Below are 17,634 nucleotides of genomic sequence, written 5' to 3' on the forward strand. Positions count from 1 at the left end.
CTTTTCCCTTACATTATTATTCCCTCTCACATGTTTTAGCCTTTTATTTTCCATGGACTTCTAAAATGTTTTTATATAAAAAAATCTTTTTGACCTATTATTGTTAATACATTTTTTTCCCTTTAAAACAAAACCCCCAAAGCCCCCCATCTCACCTTCCATCTTAGAATCAATTCTGTGTTCTGGTTCCAAGGCAGAAGAGTGGTAAGGGCTAGGCAATGGGAGTTCAGTAACTTGCCCAGGATCACACAGCTGGGAAGTGTCTGATGTCAAACTTGAACCCAGGACCTCCTGTCTCTAGGTCTGTCTCTCAATCCACTGAGGCACCCAACTGTCCCCAGTTACCATTTTTTCTTGGTCTCTTTCCCTTGGCTACCACACTTATTAAAAACGTGGGCTGCCACAGCTATTGACTCTACTTCTTTGCTGCCAGTTTAATGTTATCTGAATTTTAGCCCTACCCTGATACCCAAATTGCTTTTTTCAAGATCACTAGTAACTTTCATAGCCAAACTCATTGCTTTTTTCCCTCAGTCACGTCAGCATCCATGCTTTTCTGCAGCATTTTGTTCTGCGATATCTTTTCTTCAAAATTCTTTCATTGGGACTCATGACTTCAAATTGTCCTAATGTTTTTCCTGTCTCGTTCCTCTTTTATGAATTAAGGGCACCTGACTCTCCCACTAATTCCCTGTGTACCCCTTTGGTCTATAGTTTCCTCATCTTAAAAATGAGAAATTGAGTGGAGCACAGACAAAATTAAGATGTAATTGGGGAATATTTAACAAAATAAATAATAATACTATAAGACACAGATAATATGTGATTTTCTAAGTTGATATGCAGCCTGCATATACAATTTAGTGTCCCTTGTTTCTATTTTTGTTTGAAATACTGAACTGGATAATATCTTTTCTTCTTTTTAGCTCTGACATTGTCCAATTGTGAAATATTCATGGAGTTTGTACAAATCCTTAGTGTTTGCAGGGATAATCATAAATATTTTGTTCTTAAGGTATAGATATAAATTTGAATTCTATGCATTATGAGAGAGAAAGGGTAGAACAAGGAGAGCAGAGAATCCTTACTTAGGGAATTTAGGAATAAATGTTTCAAGCCTAGGGAATTGTATACTAAAGTGAGAAACATGTTTCTTTTGAGTCACTGACAAAAAAAAAATCAGGGTCCACATTATCCAAAAGCAAATTTTTATTATTGTTTCTCAGATTATCAGAGTAATTTTATTAATTTGCTCTTAAATTAAGACAGGAAACAAAACTATTTTTATTAGTATTTATGGAATATATTTCAGATTTATATTATGCCTAGGTAAGGAGCAGACAAAGGAAGGAAAATGTAGGAGATAGGAGAAAGAGACAGGTAGATAGAAGGGGAAAATGAGAGAAATAGAGAAAGACACAGAGCAGTTGGGAAAGAAGACCTATGTATGTATAATTAAATTTTCCTAAGTGTGGAAATCATATTTCACTCTTTGTTGAAAGCCCTGAGAAGTACATATTTAACATATTTACAACTGTTTTTCTTTCTTTGAAAAAAATCACAACCGTCTTGTGACATTTGTGTCAGTTAACGTGACTGAATTTGTCAGACCCATTTCCAAAAGTTATTCTTGTTTACTTCAGCATGAGCACCCTTCTCGCCCCCTTCCCTCTTCTTCATCCCTGATTCATTCTTCTTTGCTTTTCTCTCCATTTTCTTCCTTTTACCCTTATAAAATGTATATAGGAAACTAATATAGCCATGGTTCTTAAGCAGATTTGTTTTTAAGCCCCCTTTTTGCTTTATTTGAATAGATAATATTTTTAGCAGTTTAGTTTTCAGATACCCAACCAAATATTTAAATGGATATTTCCAGTGATTAGCATTAGTTTAGCAACCCATCCATACTTTTCCATCCTGTGTGACGATATACACTCTAGATTTAAAAAAAATGCCAGAATGTTATACATAATTCACTTATTTCTACATATTGTTTAGGAGCACAGGTATTCTTGAAAAAGGCACTCTCATTTTCAGTAGAAAAAGAGCAATATTAGGAGCAGGTAGGTGGCTTAGTGGATAGAGAACCAGGCCTAGAGATAGGAGGTCCTGGGTTCAAGTTTGACCTCAGACACTTCCTACCTGTGTGTCCCTGGGCAAGCCACTTAACTCCTATTCCCTAACCCTTACCATTCTTCTCCTTTGGAACCAATACACAGTATTGATTCTAAGACAGAAGGTAAAGGTTTTTTTAAAAAAGGAAATTTAAAAAAAAGAGCAATATTGTAGAATGGACAGTGGTGTTTCTCATTTTTGTCTTTGGTGGAATTAGTACTTATCATATTTTAGTATATTCATGCTAATGACCTATAAGGCCACATATTAAATGTTTTCTTATAATCAAGTTACTAAATCACCTCTTGGTACTGGTTTTGCAAGTAAAATGAAGGGAAGAGATAAATCTGACTACATTTTCCTCTAATAAGTATTTCAAAATGTTCTATGAATATGAACTGATTAAAATAACTCAGAAAATTCAGCTATCTCACTTTCTCTTTCTTTTAAGTGACAATACAGTTATATCCTTAAGAAAAGAATCATTGTCATGATTTTTTTAACTTTCATTTTGAATAAAACATATTCAAGTTTTATGTATTTTTATTCAGAATATCTTTTTGATTTCTAACTTTGTCTTTCTTTTCATTCTTTAGAGTGCTAATGAAAATTGGACTCCTTGTATATTAAATGAAGCTGCAAAGATCATATACAAGGTAATGTATTAGAGATGAATTTTCTCACTTCTTAATGTAGGAAATTTTATGTTGTCTATTATTGGTACCTTGCTTTAATAGATTGTGTGTTGAACTGAAAGCTGGAAATCTGGGCTTTAGCCCTGATTTTGTCACTCTTTATGTGCCTGAGAATATCAGTTAACTTCTTAGGGTCTTAATTTCTCAGTGTGTAAAATGTATTCTCTTAACAGCTCTATAGTTATGTCGTTTTAGATTTCCATAATACAATATTTTCCATGAAAATTTTCAAAGTATAAATTGAATAGAGTCTTTTAAATTTTATTCCATATTTTTTTTCAAAGAGAAGATAGTTATTAAGAAAAGACAATGTTCTAATTGGCTGGTGGCATTAATCTTTTTCTTTTGTAGCTTGTACGCCTTGATAGTCTTAGTGCCTATTGGAATGTAAACTGCAGTACATGTTACCGGGGATCCAAGGAACAGATATTGGTAATTCACTTTATGCATTTATTGACCAGATTTCAGAACTTAAATACATAAGTAACCCTCATGAATCTCATTGAAGCAGTGCAGATCTTAACCCATTCATTACTCTTCTTGTATGTTCAAATATTCTTTGTATAACAACCAACCTAGCCAAACTCATCATCAGGTGGTATTCAGAATGATAAATTTCTTAACCATAGCATCTCTTACATATTTAGTATCTAAAGGGGCTATGATGTACATTGATAGAGGGAGAAGACTTAAACTGTTGAGTCCAAGTAGCTTAAATATCCTTGAAGTATTTGGGCAAATTTCAGAAGAAATTAATAGAAAGTATTAATTTTAAAAAGTAGTTATAGGATAATTTAAACTTAGAAATGCCAATTAAAATCTAAAGAAACAGCATTGGGGATTTTTAATATCATAATTTTTATCTCCCAATATGAAAACAATTATTATAAACAAAAATTATGCTATTTTAGATCTGAGATATCTAACCTTAGTTAGATGCCCAACTTTGGTTAAAAGATATGAGCAAGGGGGCAGCTGGATGGCCCAGTGGATTGAGAGCCAGGCCTAGAGATGGGAAGTCCTAGGTTCAAATCTGATCTCAGACACTTCCTAGCTGTGTGACCCTGGGCAAGTCACTTAACCCCCATTGCCTAGCCCTATAACAAAGAAAATTAATATAGAAGGATATATATAAAAAAGATATTAAGGTTTAAAAAAAATTAAAAAAAAAAAAGATATGAGCAAGGAGGCAACTGGGTGGCTAAGTAGATTGAGAGCCAGGCCCAGACACAGGAGGTCCTGGGTTCAAACCTAACCTCAGACACTTCCTAGCTTTGTGACCCTGGGCAAGTCACTTGACCCCCATTGCCTAGCCCTTACCACTCTTCTGCCTTACAATACACAGGATTGATTCTAAGACAGAAGGTAAGGATTTAAAAAAAAAGATAAGAGCATTTTCATTTATTATTCGCCATAATTATTGATGAAAAGACATTTTATTTAGAATAGTTTACTTAAGGAAAAAGAATCAATAGAACTGTTCATGAATTAGTCTAAATTTTCTTTTATTGATAAGGATTAAACTGATATAGTCTCATTTTTCACAAATATATACTTAAAGTTCCTTTTAATTCTAATTCTTTGATCTTTCTGTAGATACTAATTGTAATTACTGAAATATTTTGAGAATTAATATATACTATCTGCATATACTTTTAAAATATAGCTATTTAAATTCAATGGAAATTCCATTGTATTTGTTTTAAAATGTTCTAATTTAAACTATTTTAGAATTACTTTTTTTGTACTTATAACAAAATATGAATCTGCAACTTGTTTTTTGCATTTATTTCTGGATTCCAAAAAGGAGAATAAAGATTTATTTATTTTTTTAAACCTTTACATTCCATCTTAGAATCAATCCTGTGTATTAATTCTAAGGTGTAAGAGTGATAAGGACTAAGCAATGGGGGTTAAGTGACTTGCCCAAGATCACAAAACAAGGAAATGTTTGAGGCCATATTTGAACCTGGGACTTCCTGTCTCCAGGCCTGACTCTCAATCCACTGAACCACCTAGTTGTGCTTAAGAATAAAGTTTCAAATAAAAGTTCTAAAAGGAAATAAAGAGCTATTGTTTTATATTTAAATTTTAAAAGTTCTCTTCTTATCTTTTCTGCCTTTAATAATATATTATGTATATATATCATAGGATATGATGCATATATATGTACATAAATATTTCTTTTATCTTGTGAAAAAAATTTTTTTTTCTTTGGTTAGGATCATTTGAAAAGTGGAATCCTTTCCAGTAGTAGTAGAAGTAAATCTCCAAACTATCAATATAGTAAGTAATGGTTAAATTAATCTTATATCTTTGCTGAATATATGACTATTTTTACAATATGCCTTCTAAACATACTTATGGGTAGTAGTTGAAGTAAAGCAAAATGGATAGCTAAGGTTTTTTTTTCTTTTTCTGTATCTTAGCTTCATAAAAATGGATCAATGTTTGGATATTAAAGTTTTGATTTTTTGAATTTGAACTAATTATTAAAAAATATGCCATTTTAAAGGTACCTACTAGGCAAAACACATTATGCATCATTTTTTCTATAAAATTTTTACTGATATTAAAAAAAAAGAATGTAGATGTTACTTGCCAGTGATCACTTCAATTAGATCTAGCCACTTAAACAAAATAAACCAACCCATTGGCTATGTTCAGCATTATGAGTTGTATGCCTTTCTGCACACTGATCATCTGCCATCTTTCTGCCAAAGGGAGGGAAGTAGATTTCACTGTCAGTCCTTTCATGTTAAGACTTAAATCCTTATTGACTACCTAATCAATCTATTTATGTAATGCTATATTTTCTCCAGATAATAAATGCTACAACTTCTTCACTTCAGCAAATTTTTCTTGGTGCTTAATATACATTTACTTGAATTAATCTGAAGTAGTACCTTAGAACAACCTCTTTCCAGTAGGAGAGTATTATCTGCTCCTGCCTGTCTTCATCTTCCCTACTTCCCCACTTGCTCTACAGTTTTGTCTCAAACAACTTACATTGTAAGACTTGAACATCTTTCATTTGAGACAGAAGGACCATGACTGAGGACCACCTAGGAGTTATGAGGCCTCTCTCTTGAAATGAGCAACCCTGTGCTCTATCCCATCCCCAGATCACTGAAGTACTGGTCCTTTTGCACCCTAGGGATTCTCTGACTTGGAGAGTAGGAACAAGTAAAAGCTAGATAGTGAGAGCTCCTCCTCTTGGCAAGAAAAGGGATTGGTCAAATGGACCAGATTTGGGCCAAGAGTCTCATCTTGCCATCACTAAAAAGCAGAAGAGAGTTCACTTCATAGAAGAGGAATGTTGTAATCAATATGCCTAAGGAGGGAAGATTTCTTGTAAACCCATCTGTCTCTTTTTAAGCCTTTACTTTCAGAAATGGGCTCTTTGAATAGATTGGGAACAGTGATATATATGGAGAAAAAGGAGTAGATTCTATAATCAAAGTAAAGCAGGATGAGGCAGAGGGGCCAAGTATACCTGGGATAGAGAATCTGATGATAACATTTTAAGTTCAGTAATCATATTCCAGGGAAAAAACTAGAGGAGGGGGTTATAGTAGCCAATACCTGACTATTACTATCACTTGTTCTCTTGCCTTTTTCCATTCCTCCGTCTTTTTTAGAAGTGACAAGGGAAGAGGGTCTACTTACAGGCAGAGAAACCAGTTCCCTCTACCTGACCATTCCTAGTTTTTTTGGGGAGTGTTTGAAGGGGGGTACTTCAGGAATCCAATTTCCACAGGCTTAAGGTTACTCGTTATTGAGCAGATGAATAGCCAAACATTCAAGCTCAACTGCACAGGCTCAGGAAGCACAGATTCTGCTTATAGTCCTTCTGAAGGTCTCTAGGACTCTTGGTCTTATGTTGAAGTATCTGTCTAAGACCTAGAAGACCAGTAGCTTTGCTTTGAGGGCCAGAAGTTGGGCCTACAATTGTTATCTCTTGGGAAGACATGAAGTAAAAGTCAGATGACCACTTTGATAAGAGATTCTTGTACAGGAATAAGTTGAATTAGTTGACTACTGATGACATTTCTAATATTTTCTATTCTTGAAAAGTAAAAGATTAAAACTAAAAGTAGACTCTGACAGCCTCACTGTCTTTAAGCACTATCTCTTTTTAGCTTTGAGAAATAATAGCTAACACCACTATACTGAATAATTTATCCTTTTGATTTTTTAAAATGAAAATTGTTTATGGTTTTTGTAGTGTCAAGTTTGTTCCCAGATTATAAAACTCTCAACTTGATTCAAATTAATTGTATGGTATTTTAACTGTATGGCATATTATGAGTTTTCTACTATTAATGAAAAATAGCTAGTAAACAGTTTTTAAAAATTAAAATTGTTTTGCATTATTGAAATTGACTTGTAAAAATTCTGTATTTTGATTATTAATGAATTGCCATTTTGTGGATATATTGACTGTCAATTTAATTTTTTATTTGACTTTAGCAACTTTGGCAATATACCTGATGGAAGAAGCAAATTGTCAATGGGATAGGATATTTAAAATAATGAATTATGACATGTAATTAATTTCTAGACGAATCAGTAGTTAACACATTTATAGCATATCTTTTAAATTCTATTTTTATCTCAAATTAATTTTTCAAGGATTTCTGCATAACTTAAAATTTTATTTATGATTAAATGCTGAGTTTTACACAAGATTGACTTGAATTCTGTTTTATTTATCATTTCCCCTTGCATAGAAATTACACAATGAACAGTTAAACAGTAAATGGCAAAATGGTAGGTCAGAGCAGAAAACTGATTAAATACCTCCTAAATAATTGAGTTAATCATATGTGCATATGTTTATATAATTTCCATTTGTATCCATTCACACTCGGATAAATTTCTGATCTCAAAATGTACAGCTCCTCCCATTATGAACATTGCAGGTCTTATGCCTTCCTATCTTATGGAACTTTTCTATGTTCTATAGTTGTTTCACAGGAGATCTATACAATGTGCTGGGCTTTTGAAGCCAGCTAACTCCATATTTTTTCCTCTTTCTATACCAAGACAAATCATTGGTTTGTTATATCGTACTTATTTTCATAGTTACATATATATGGTAGATATAGAGATGCTTTTTTGAGGGTAATAATAATCTATTTTCATAATTTTCATCTCGGTGTTTTAAGCAGCATTTGATTTATTATTTTATTCCATATTGTTTCCAGTGGCTTACTTACAGTGGCATAAATACACCTTATGACTTTATATGTTACGTTAGTTTTCAGGCCAGTATCTGCCTCTGCAAAACTCTATATGAATCCTCATGCAGAAGCTGAACTCAAAACACCCAAACTTGATTGCAATGTAGAAGTACAAAACATTGCTATTGAATTGACCAAGCCCCAGGTAAGAGATAGTTGGACATTTCTTTGCTCTCAATCATTTGCAGAATTCTTTGTTGCCTATTTCTTCATCTTGAATGTGGCTTTAGATATTTTGAATATGTCATAGAAATTTTATGTTTTCATATATTTTTTAAAAAATTCTACTCAAATTAAAAAGCTATTATTATTCATTGTAATCTTTTTTTAAAAAAAGGCATAGCAAATTGCATGCTAATCTTTTTGTTCCCAGTTATTAATGAAAGTTTCTAGAGATTTTTTTCCATGTATATCTTGAAACCTTTAGAAGTCAGAACATTCCTTGGAAAATACTGAGTACTGAACACTTGATGATAAGGAGCACCCATGCAGGCAGAATTTCTTTTGAAGTTTTCCTTACCTAGACCAGATATTTGTTTGGGTTAGAATTATAAGAATAAGAGTCCAAGAAATTGATGAGGAAGACTTAAGGACCCTAAATGAGGAGTTTTGTTCTGTTTCTGTTCTATAGGGCTTTCATGACACCTACATTTCAGAAGATGCATGGTTTTACTGGTGGTGGTATTCTCTTCAGGCAGATTAAAAAACCCTCTTAAAGAATCAGAAAAGTAATCACTTAGCCAACCTTTTGGTGATGAATTTTTATAAATTTACCCTGGTTGGTCTTTAGATATCAGGACACAAAACAAAAGCTCTACCTAGTCTTTTACAGTGGAACATTATCAGGGTTTGTCTTCTCTTAGCACAGCTTTCAGAAGCTTATGTATTATGTGACATAAAAAAGATAGAGAATAGGATCTTAGCAGAGCATGTTATAGTTATTTGGGAAATTGGTTTGACAGCTGAAGAATAAAATTTAGTGCTTATTTGTGTATATGTATGATCAATTAATTACTGCTTTTGTTTTGATAGTATCTCAGTATGATTGATCTTCTGGAATCAGTGGATTATATGGTTAGGAATGCTCCATATAGGAAATATAGGCCTTATTTGCCATTACATACTAATGGTCGACAGTGGTAAGTTTGCAGCTTATTCTTTATTTTTTCTAGAAGATGAAAGTTATTAAAATTGTTAGGATGTTATGGTCATTTTTAAGTGCATTTGTATTTTTCTATCTGTAGATCTCAACTTATACATCTTTTCATCCTGTATACTTCTTATCCATGTCCTTCCATAAATCTTAATTAAAAAAGTATTTTTGTTCTGTCTGTCTCTGTCTCTGTCTCTGTCTCTGTCTCTCTCTCTTTCTTTCTCTCTCTCCCCCTTACCTTTCATCTTGGAATTTGATTCCAAGGCAGAAGAGAGGTAAGGGCAGGACAACTGTGGAGGTAAGTGACTTAACATAGCAATGAAGTGTCTGAGGCTGGATTTTAACCTACTGTCTCTAGACCTTTCTCTCAATCCACTGAGCCAACTAGATGTCATCAATAAAGTGTATTTAATAATTTCAAGCCACCTTTCCAATTGTTTTTTCCCCCCATGTAACCAGTCCAGACTCTTTGTTTCTTATACTTTTCCTAATTCTGTATCTCTGTTTGTGTTAATTTCTTACTTGAAATGTTGTTTGCCTCATATTGATATTCTTCTTACCCTTTAATACTTTCCTTAATTCTTTTGTATTACTTTCTCTTATCACCTCTGCTAAAAGTATTGCTTCTTCTGAGGAATTTTAGCCCTTTGTATCTCTCTTTTGGTATTTACATATAAAATTAATCATAATATATAATTATAAAAGTTTTTTTTCCTTTCTCCCCTTATTCTATACTAAAAAAGATTTCTGTGGATAGGGACTGTGTTTTTATATTTCTATGCCTGAAAGAAAGTGCCTTGTATATATAGTAGGTTCTGAGTAAGGATTTATTATAAATAAGATTTAACTGGTGTTTCTTCTGGTCAAGTCTTTTCCCAGTCCATCCTTTGCACTATTATTGTCTGTTCTAATTATACCTCAGATCAAAAGTCCTTAATGATTCCCCATTGCCTCCTTTTACTGATTGTTCAAGACTTTCCACAAGCTTACACTAGCTAGTCTTTGGTAGCTTTGTCTTATAAGGTATTTTTTTTCCAGCCAAATTATTTTTCATCCCTTTTGTGTGCTTTCCTCTCTTATCTCTGTGCCTTTTATTCAACAAGCATTAAGTATCTATTATTTCTAGCAATGTTTTAGATAGTAGAGCTACAAAAATAAAACATAACTATTCCATCCTTCAAAATGCATACAACATGTACAATAATAAGAAAAGGCCCTAAATTAGGAAATAAGAGAGGATGAAAATAGAGAATCAGATGATTCTCTATTAGCTGTTCCAGAAGGAATGGGGATGGATAAAGTCTCTTAGTAAATTTTTATTAAACACTTAGTTCTTACCAAATGTATAGGAAGGGATGAGTGATATAAGGAAAGGAAGTCAAGAATAGAAGACAGGTTAGAGTCAAATTGGCTATCTTTGGGGTGCTCAGCACCTAAGTGGTTAATATTTCTAGACTGGGTGGCTTACCTGTGATTATTTTGGCAAAGTTATATTATGAGCTAGAGATATGAAGGCGAAAACAGTCCCTATTCTCAAAGAGCTCATATTCTAATAGGAATAAGGGAAATAACATATAAATAAATAAGTATATAATGTAAAAACTAGATGAAAGATAATTATAAAAGGGGGAGCTTTCTAGTAGCTGAAGGAGCTGGGTAAGACCGTCTTGCAAAAGTGGGTATTTGAACTGAATTACAAAGGAAACCAGGGTTAACTAAGAAGCATAAATGAAGAGAGAGAACCTTCTAGACATGGGGGAAATGAGAACTTGTTTGTAGGGATCAGGGAAGGAACAAAAAGATAAAGGAATGATTAGAAGATGAGGTAATGCTGGACATAATCTGATGGAATAGACAGGATCATATGGGATCACGGATATATGTATAAGGCTTTGGAATGTAGAAGGGTAACTTTGTTAGAGACTGTAGTGAAAGGGAAAATAGAGAATGTCTGAGTGATTTAGATGAGGAGAGTGGGAGAAGATAGAGTTCTTGGTGAATGGCCTGAATTTTTTCAGTGACGGAAAAGTCAGTGTCCAGAAGGGAAAAAGAAAAATATAGGTGAAGACAGATAATTTTGAGGAGTGGGAGAATTTTCAGCTAGTAGCTTGCCCCCACCTTAGTTGAGAAAGACATATGTTTTGAATTTGGAATGGAAGATAGTAATTTTTATGGGTTTTTAATTAAAAATTTTCTTCAATGAGCAAAAATCTAGCAGCTTTGTCTCTCATTCCTTCTCTAACATTGGAAAAGAAAGAAAAACAAAACCTTTGTAACAAAAATATACAGACAAAAGAACTTTCTGCTTTGACCTTGTCCAAAATATATATATATATATGTCTCAGTCTGTTCCTTGAATTCACTTCTAAAATTTTAATTAAAATAAAAAAATGTTCATTTCCAAATTCCCTTCTCCTTCCCTTTAGCTTTTCATTTAGAAGGCAAGCAATATGACTGGATAGCAAGCTTCATCATTAGTATGTACTCTGGAATCACAGGTTTATTCCATTGATCAGAATTCTGAAGTATTTCAGAGTTGTTTGTCTTTACAGTAATGTTGTATAAATTGTCTTAATTCTGGTCTCTTAATTCTGTATCAGTTCATAAAATTCTTCCCAAGTTTTTCTTAAATAAGGGGAGGAAATTTCAGAATAGTGACTGTGGAATATATGATAGAGAGACAAGTTGAATGAAAGGATTTCTCAAAGGAGTTAGGGGTCCATTCTGTAGTGTTTTTTTTTAATTGGATTTTCTTCACCCGATTACAGTGTAAGAGGTACTTACTTGTAATGCTGTTGCTGAGGTAAGTTTCCTCCAGTTTTTTCCTTCATAAATCCTAACTTTCTATAAAAAATTTTCATTTTTTTTCAGGTGGAAGTATGCAATTGATGCTATTCTTGAAGTTCACATAAGACGACATACACGGATGTGGTCATGGAATAATATAAAAAAGCACAGGCAGTTTCTCAAGCATTATAAAAATGCATACAAAAGTAAACTAACCCAGAGTAAAATCACAGAAGAAGTACAAAACGAAATTCAGGTATTTCCTACTTATTTAATACTATTATAATTTGCTTTGTTTTGGGGATGTTAATTAATGATTAAGGGGAAATGTGGGTTTACTTCTGAATCTATTTGGTATCTAAGTCAGAAGTCCCATTTTCTTTTAGTTAGTGACCTTGATGCAAAAACAAGTTTTAATAAATGTGAACTTTTCAATTATTTGACATTTTACTAGCATATTAATTTTGGCATATACTATTTTGCATAACTATCTAGTTTTCACATTGAGTCATTAAAATTTTTTCAGTTATTGACTAATAAAAGTAGTGGCATAGTAATTACATTTACTATTATATGCTTCTTCCAGGAAACTATTTTCAGTTAAAAACATAACTTTTTCTATGTAGCTTAAAGATAGAAAAAGTAAGGTTAGTTCGTGGAACCTGGGTTCTAGACCTATTTCTGCCCCTGATTCATTATATGTACAGTGAATTACATTCTCAGTCAATTAGACTTTTGAAATAGAAGTGAGAATATTCACTCCTATGGATTTTTTTTTAATTCTCCAAAGCAGTTTATGTTTTTTTCATGTCCATGTTCTTGTGATTTGTTAAAGCTATTAACATCATAATTTTTTGTGTGAAAAGAACAGAATTAATAATCAAATATTGGCTATGTTCTTTGTACTGCGCTTGGTTATAGGGATATAAGTACAATGAATAAAATAATACCAGTCTCAGAGAGCTTCCATTTTAATTGAAGAATCAGCAAGGGTATATAAAAATACAATGAGAATCAAAGATATAAAATACAGGCTAGTTTGAGAGGGATGATACAGTCAAGTGGATTGGAGAGACTTCACAAAGAAAGTGGTTTTTGAGCTGGTTCTTGAAAGACCTTTGGTGATTTTGGCAAGAGCAGATTTAGTCTTGTGGTGAATTCAGGAGCCAGATTACAAGGTTTGAGGAGTAAGAGGAAACGGAGTAGAAGCAGAGAGTATAGGCAACTTTTTTTCAAGGAATTCAGCTGATAAAGGGAGGAGAGGTATAGTTTGAAGGGTTAACAGAGTGAACTGAGGGTTTCATAAAGGGGACTTGGATATGCTTAGAGGCAGTAAAGAAGAAACCAGTAGATAAGGAGTTGTTGAAAGTGGTAAGAAGGTAGTAGGAATCAGAGTAGAGGAAGAAGAATAATTGAGGTTGCAAACTGCTGGATAAGACGGGTAAGATCAATAGGGTCAAGGCTTTGGCAAGGAGAAAAGCTACCTCACTGTCAGAGATTAGGGGAAAAGGAGGAGAGAGAAGGGAATGACATTAAAGGGTTCGGAGATAAATCAATGGAGAGAAGAGAGTATGATTGTCCTAGTAAAGTAATAGCCAAGTTTCACAACTGAGAGAGGAAGGAGATAAAGATGTGAGAGCCTTGAAGAGAGAAATGAAGGTTGGTAGAATTTTGGGGAATAAGATAGGCAGTCAGTAGAAGAATAAAGACATTGCTTTGTAGAGGGGAGTCTCCAGTAAATGTTGGATATTGTGAATTTATAATGTGTTCAGTTAGAATGACTATATGACTTCCTGTAACCCAGTTTATCACTGTGAGTAATTGAGGAGGAGGGAGATGGTAAGACTAACCCCTGGGGTGAGACTTGACGAGGAATGAATGATGGTAGAACAAGACATTCGAGAGTAGAAGATAGTTTTATAGTCTATTTGGCTTGCTTTAGGGATGAGATAAGAAAAGGTGGGAAGTGAAGTCCGAGCCAGGGTAATAGCCTAAGAAAGTTATGAGAGCTGGAGGGATTAGAGGCCTCCATGAAGACAAGAATGAATTTAGGAGGGGATCGTATTAGGCTGAAATGGATTGATATGATAAGTTATAGCCAGACAGAGGAGGAGCTGAGTTTTTAATTAAGGAAGGGGCACTTGTAAGTTAATGGTGAGATCCAGGGTATGACTGAAATGGAGTTAAGGAATTGGTCATCAGATTTAAGAATGGTATTTGAGAGACAGTGACAAATATTACCAGCTATCAGCATGAGTAGATGATGTATAAACAAGGCTTCTTTTTGAAAATTTGTATTTCTAATTTTGTGCATAAAGCTTACTGTGGTTGATAAGACATATAGAGACATCTTATTTTCAAACTGGATTTAATGAAATGTTTATCACCTTATAGAATTTATTTTGACTCATTTTAAGGATTTTTATTTTTACTCACAAGTAAACTTTTATTTTAATAGAGTTTTTTCAGAAGAACAAGAATATGTTTGGATGAACATAAACCTTTTTTTAAAAAATATCTCTTTTAAATCATTCATTTATTTAAAGTCTATTCTTTTGTTTTATAGGACTTAGAGAAGACTCTTGATGTTTTCAACATTGTTTTAGCAAGGCAACAAGCACAAGTTGAAGTAGGTACCTTTTTATGTGATTTTATATTTTTAAACATTTTATTATTGTTAGTTTTTTAAACCTAACATCTAGAAATCTTATTTTAATATTTGATGAAACAACTGAAGAAAACTTATGTGTCTAATTAACAGTTATGCACTGGTTTATTTCAGTGTAAATAGTGATCAAATTAGACTAATTAAAATGACCATTAAAGTAATTGAGTTGAAAGTCAATTTAGTTTTTATTGATAAATGACATTTAAAATATATTAACTAAAATGAGATGTTTTTTACCTTTCACCCTTTTTTCCATGTCCATGCATAATTAACATTATAAGTGAGAGATACCTGTATGTAAATTCTAAGTTGTACAAAAAGATATATTAGAGTTTTTTAAATATATAATTGTGGACAGTAAAAAGAGCACTGTCAATGGAACTGAAGGGTTTGGATTTGATGAACAGATCTGCCATTTTTTAGCCCTATGACCTTGAACAAATTACTTAATTTCTCTCAGCCTTAGTTTTTTATATCAGTTTAAAAAAAGGGGTAGTTCTTTCACAGTCTAAATATTTTTTTGGGAAGTCCACATGCGAGGTTTATGTTATGCAGGAACTCCCTTTGCCAATGCAGGCCAGTAATTTTTCTGTAATTTAAGAGTCTTAGAGAGTTATGTGAGACTCACTGAAGATTCAAATGACTTTCACAGGGTCACACAACCAAGACTGTAAAGTGTTAGTAGTGGACTTTGAATCCAGCTCCTGCTGACTACAATGATGGAGAGCTCCCAATTCACTATGCCTTGTTGTATAGTATAAGATTTGAATTGAAAACATTCTAAAATAAATTAAGAATTTTTTTTTTTATTTTTAGGTGATTCGATCTGGGCAAAAATTGAGAAAAAAATCTACTGATGCAGGAGAGAAGCGGAGCGGAGGCTGGTTTAGTGGCTTCTGGGGTAAGAAAGAAGCTAAGAGAAAAGATGATGAAGAATCCTTGGTTCCTGAAAGTAAGTTTCAATTCAAATCAGTGTGTATTTTATTGATAAAGAAATGCAACATAATTCATTCTTGTCTAGATAGTTTAACAAAATTCCCTAAAATAATATGAAATAATGGCATGAGATACAATATAAGTGTGGTATCTGAATAAGTGTGACTTTAAGTCTGAATAAGATAAAGTGAAGAGATTTTTATTTTGATCTTTTATGGAGGGTGAATATATTGGGAAATAGACAAGAATTTCATAGAAGGGGTTGAAAGGGTTCTGTCAAATCAGCACTAACTTAATAATACTGTATAATAACATCTGCAAGCATAATACTTTTACCTGCTAAACCAAAACTTATAAAAATAATATATAATGCAATGTGACCAGGATTTCCAACTCTGTTTTAATATGTACTCAAAAAAATATAGGATGTATAATTAAACTAACACTTTGGCTGCTTCTCTTAGAGTCCTTTAAATAATCAGACTTTTTAGTAAATTTTTATCGATCAGAGTAAAGTGATCTTTCTGTAATAGTTCCCAAAAAGAATTAGAATTTTTATTGTAGCCATTGATGACCTGATGACTCCAGAGGAAAAGGCAAAACTCTTCACTGCCATTGGATATAGTGACAGTACCCACAACTTAACTTTACCTAAGCAGGTAAGTATGTTGAGAAAATAAATATTATACTAATGTATTTTGTTCTAAAGCTGTAAGTGTTAGAATATGAACCATTTTGGGATGAGTGATAAAAACATTAGAGTTTAAATTTAGCTTTTGTTTCAATATCATACTCAGGTGTTGGAGGCAAAATGGTAAAAATAGTTAGAATCCTGAGCATGGAGTCAGGAAAACCTTGATTCTAATCCTGACTCTGAAAGTTCTTAGCTATGTGCCTCTGGATGATTCATTCCAAGGCCAGGAATTTGCTTATTAGTGTTATTAAATGACTGGACTTAAAACTTCATTTATTAAAATTCTTTCCCCTGCTTAGATTTAGCTTTGTTAGCAAGTTTAAGAATAACCTTAAAAACATCTATATAAAGGTGAAATTTTGTTAGTATCATGCTGTTGTTTACTTCATGACTCTCTATAAGTCTGCTTATTTTGGATTATCTTATAATATTCAAGAATCTGATTTTTTCATTAAACTCTCTAATGATGTTCTTTCTTGACTACAGAAGTTGTATTGAACATGAACAGTTTTAAATCATCAGGTTATGGTGGGATCAATTAAAATAATGTTTATGTAAAGTATTTTGTAAACCTTTTAAAGTTTAGCTATTGTTACAGAAAAAAATCAGGATTTAAAGTCAGAAAGATCTGAATTCAGATAAGATCTGATTGGCTCTTTTACCTTGGTGGGTACCTAGATCTTCTGATCCTTAATTTGCTTATTTGTGTAGAATGGAGTAATAATACTTGCAGTAATTGCTTTACAGTGTTGTGAGGAACGTACCAGAGAGATTAGTCTGTAAAATGCCTTCAAAACTTATGTGTTAGTATATTGACTGTATTACATTTTGCATATTAATTATTTAAATTCAGTTAATCTTTGCATATAATATGTATTGAATACTTATTTTGCAAGAAAATAGAAACTACTTAAATTTTGTTTAAAAATATTTTTTCTTTCTGTCCAGTATGTTGCCCATGTAATGACACTAAAACTGCTAAGCACATCTATTACAATCAGAGAATACAGAAATGTTCCAGAGATACTTAAAATACAAATCATTGGCTTAAGCACTCAAGCATCTCAGCGACCAGGAGCACAGGCACTTAGGTAAATTAAAAAAGAAAGAATTGAGATATTTATTTTTTGTGTTATGTTAGCTACAAATACATTTGTAAATAGTGCTTGCCGCAAGGGTCTTAATCTCCAATTAAAAAGGTAATACATATAGATATTCTTATTTTAAGATCAAAGAACCTTAGAATTGACAGGAACTCAGGGTTGGAAGGGAAGATCCAGAGAAAATATTAAACTATCTGTCATTTATGGTATGCTCAAATAAGTTTGTTTTCTAAGTAA

General features: G+C 32.7%; 1 protein-coding gene across 4 annotated transcripts in view; it reads left to right on the forward strand.

Annotated features, from left to right (window-relative positions):
* VPS13C (vacuolar protein sorting 13 homolog C) overlaps window positions 1–17,634 on the forward strand; it is a 210,849-nt gene that overhangs the window by 53,158 nt on the left and 140,057 nt on the right. For all 4 annotated transcript variants that reach the window (XM_044665387.1, XM_044665388.1, XM_044665389.1 and 1 more), the window contains 10 exons: window positions 2,712–2,771; window positions 3,162–3,242; window positions 5,033–5,096; window positions 8,074–8,201; window positions 9,089–9,195; window positions 12,081–12,252; window positions 14,563–14,625; window positions 15,481–15,616; window positions 16,165–16,259; window positions 17,243–17,385. In XM_044665387.1, the coding sequence (XP_044521322.1) occupies window positions 2,712–2,771; window positions 3,162–3,242; window positions 5,033–5,096; window positions 8,074–8,201; window positions 9,089–9,195; window positions 12,081–12,252; window positions 14,563–14,625; window positions 15,481–15,616; window positions 16,165–16,259; window positions 17,243–17,385 (1,049 nt within the window). The remainder of the gene's footprint in view (window positions 1–2,711; window positions 2,772–3,161; window positions 3,243–5,032; window positions 5,097–8,073; window positions 8,202–9,088; window positions 9,196–12,080; window positions 12,253–14,562; window positions 14,626–15,480; window positions 15,617–16,164; window positions 16,260–17,242; window positions 17,386–17,634) is intronic.

Source organism: Gracilinanus agilis, chromosome 2 (genome assembly GCF_016433145.1).
Source record: "Gracilinanus agilis isolate LMUSP501 chromosome 2, AgileGrace, whole genome shotgun sequence".
NCBI classification, from domain to species: Eukaryota; Metazoa; Chordata; class Mammalia; order Didelphimorphia; family Didelphidae; genus Gracilinanus; species Gracilinanus agilis.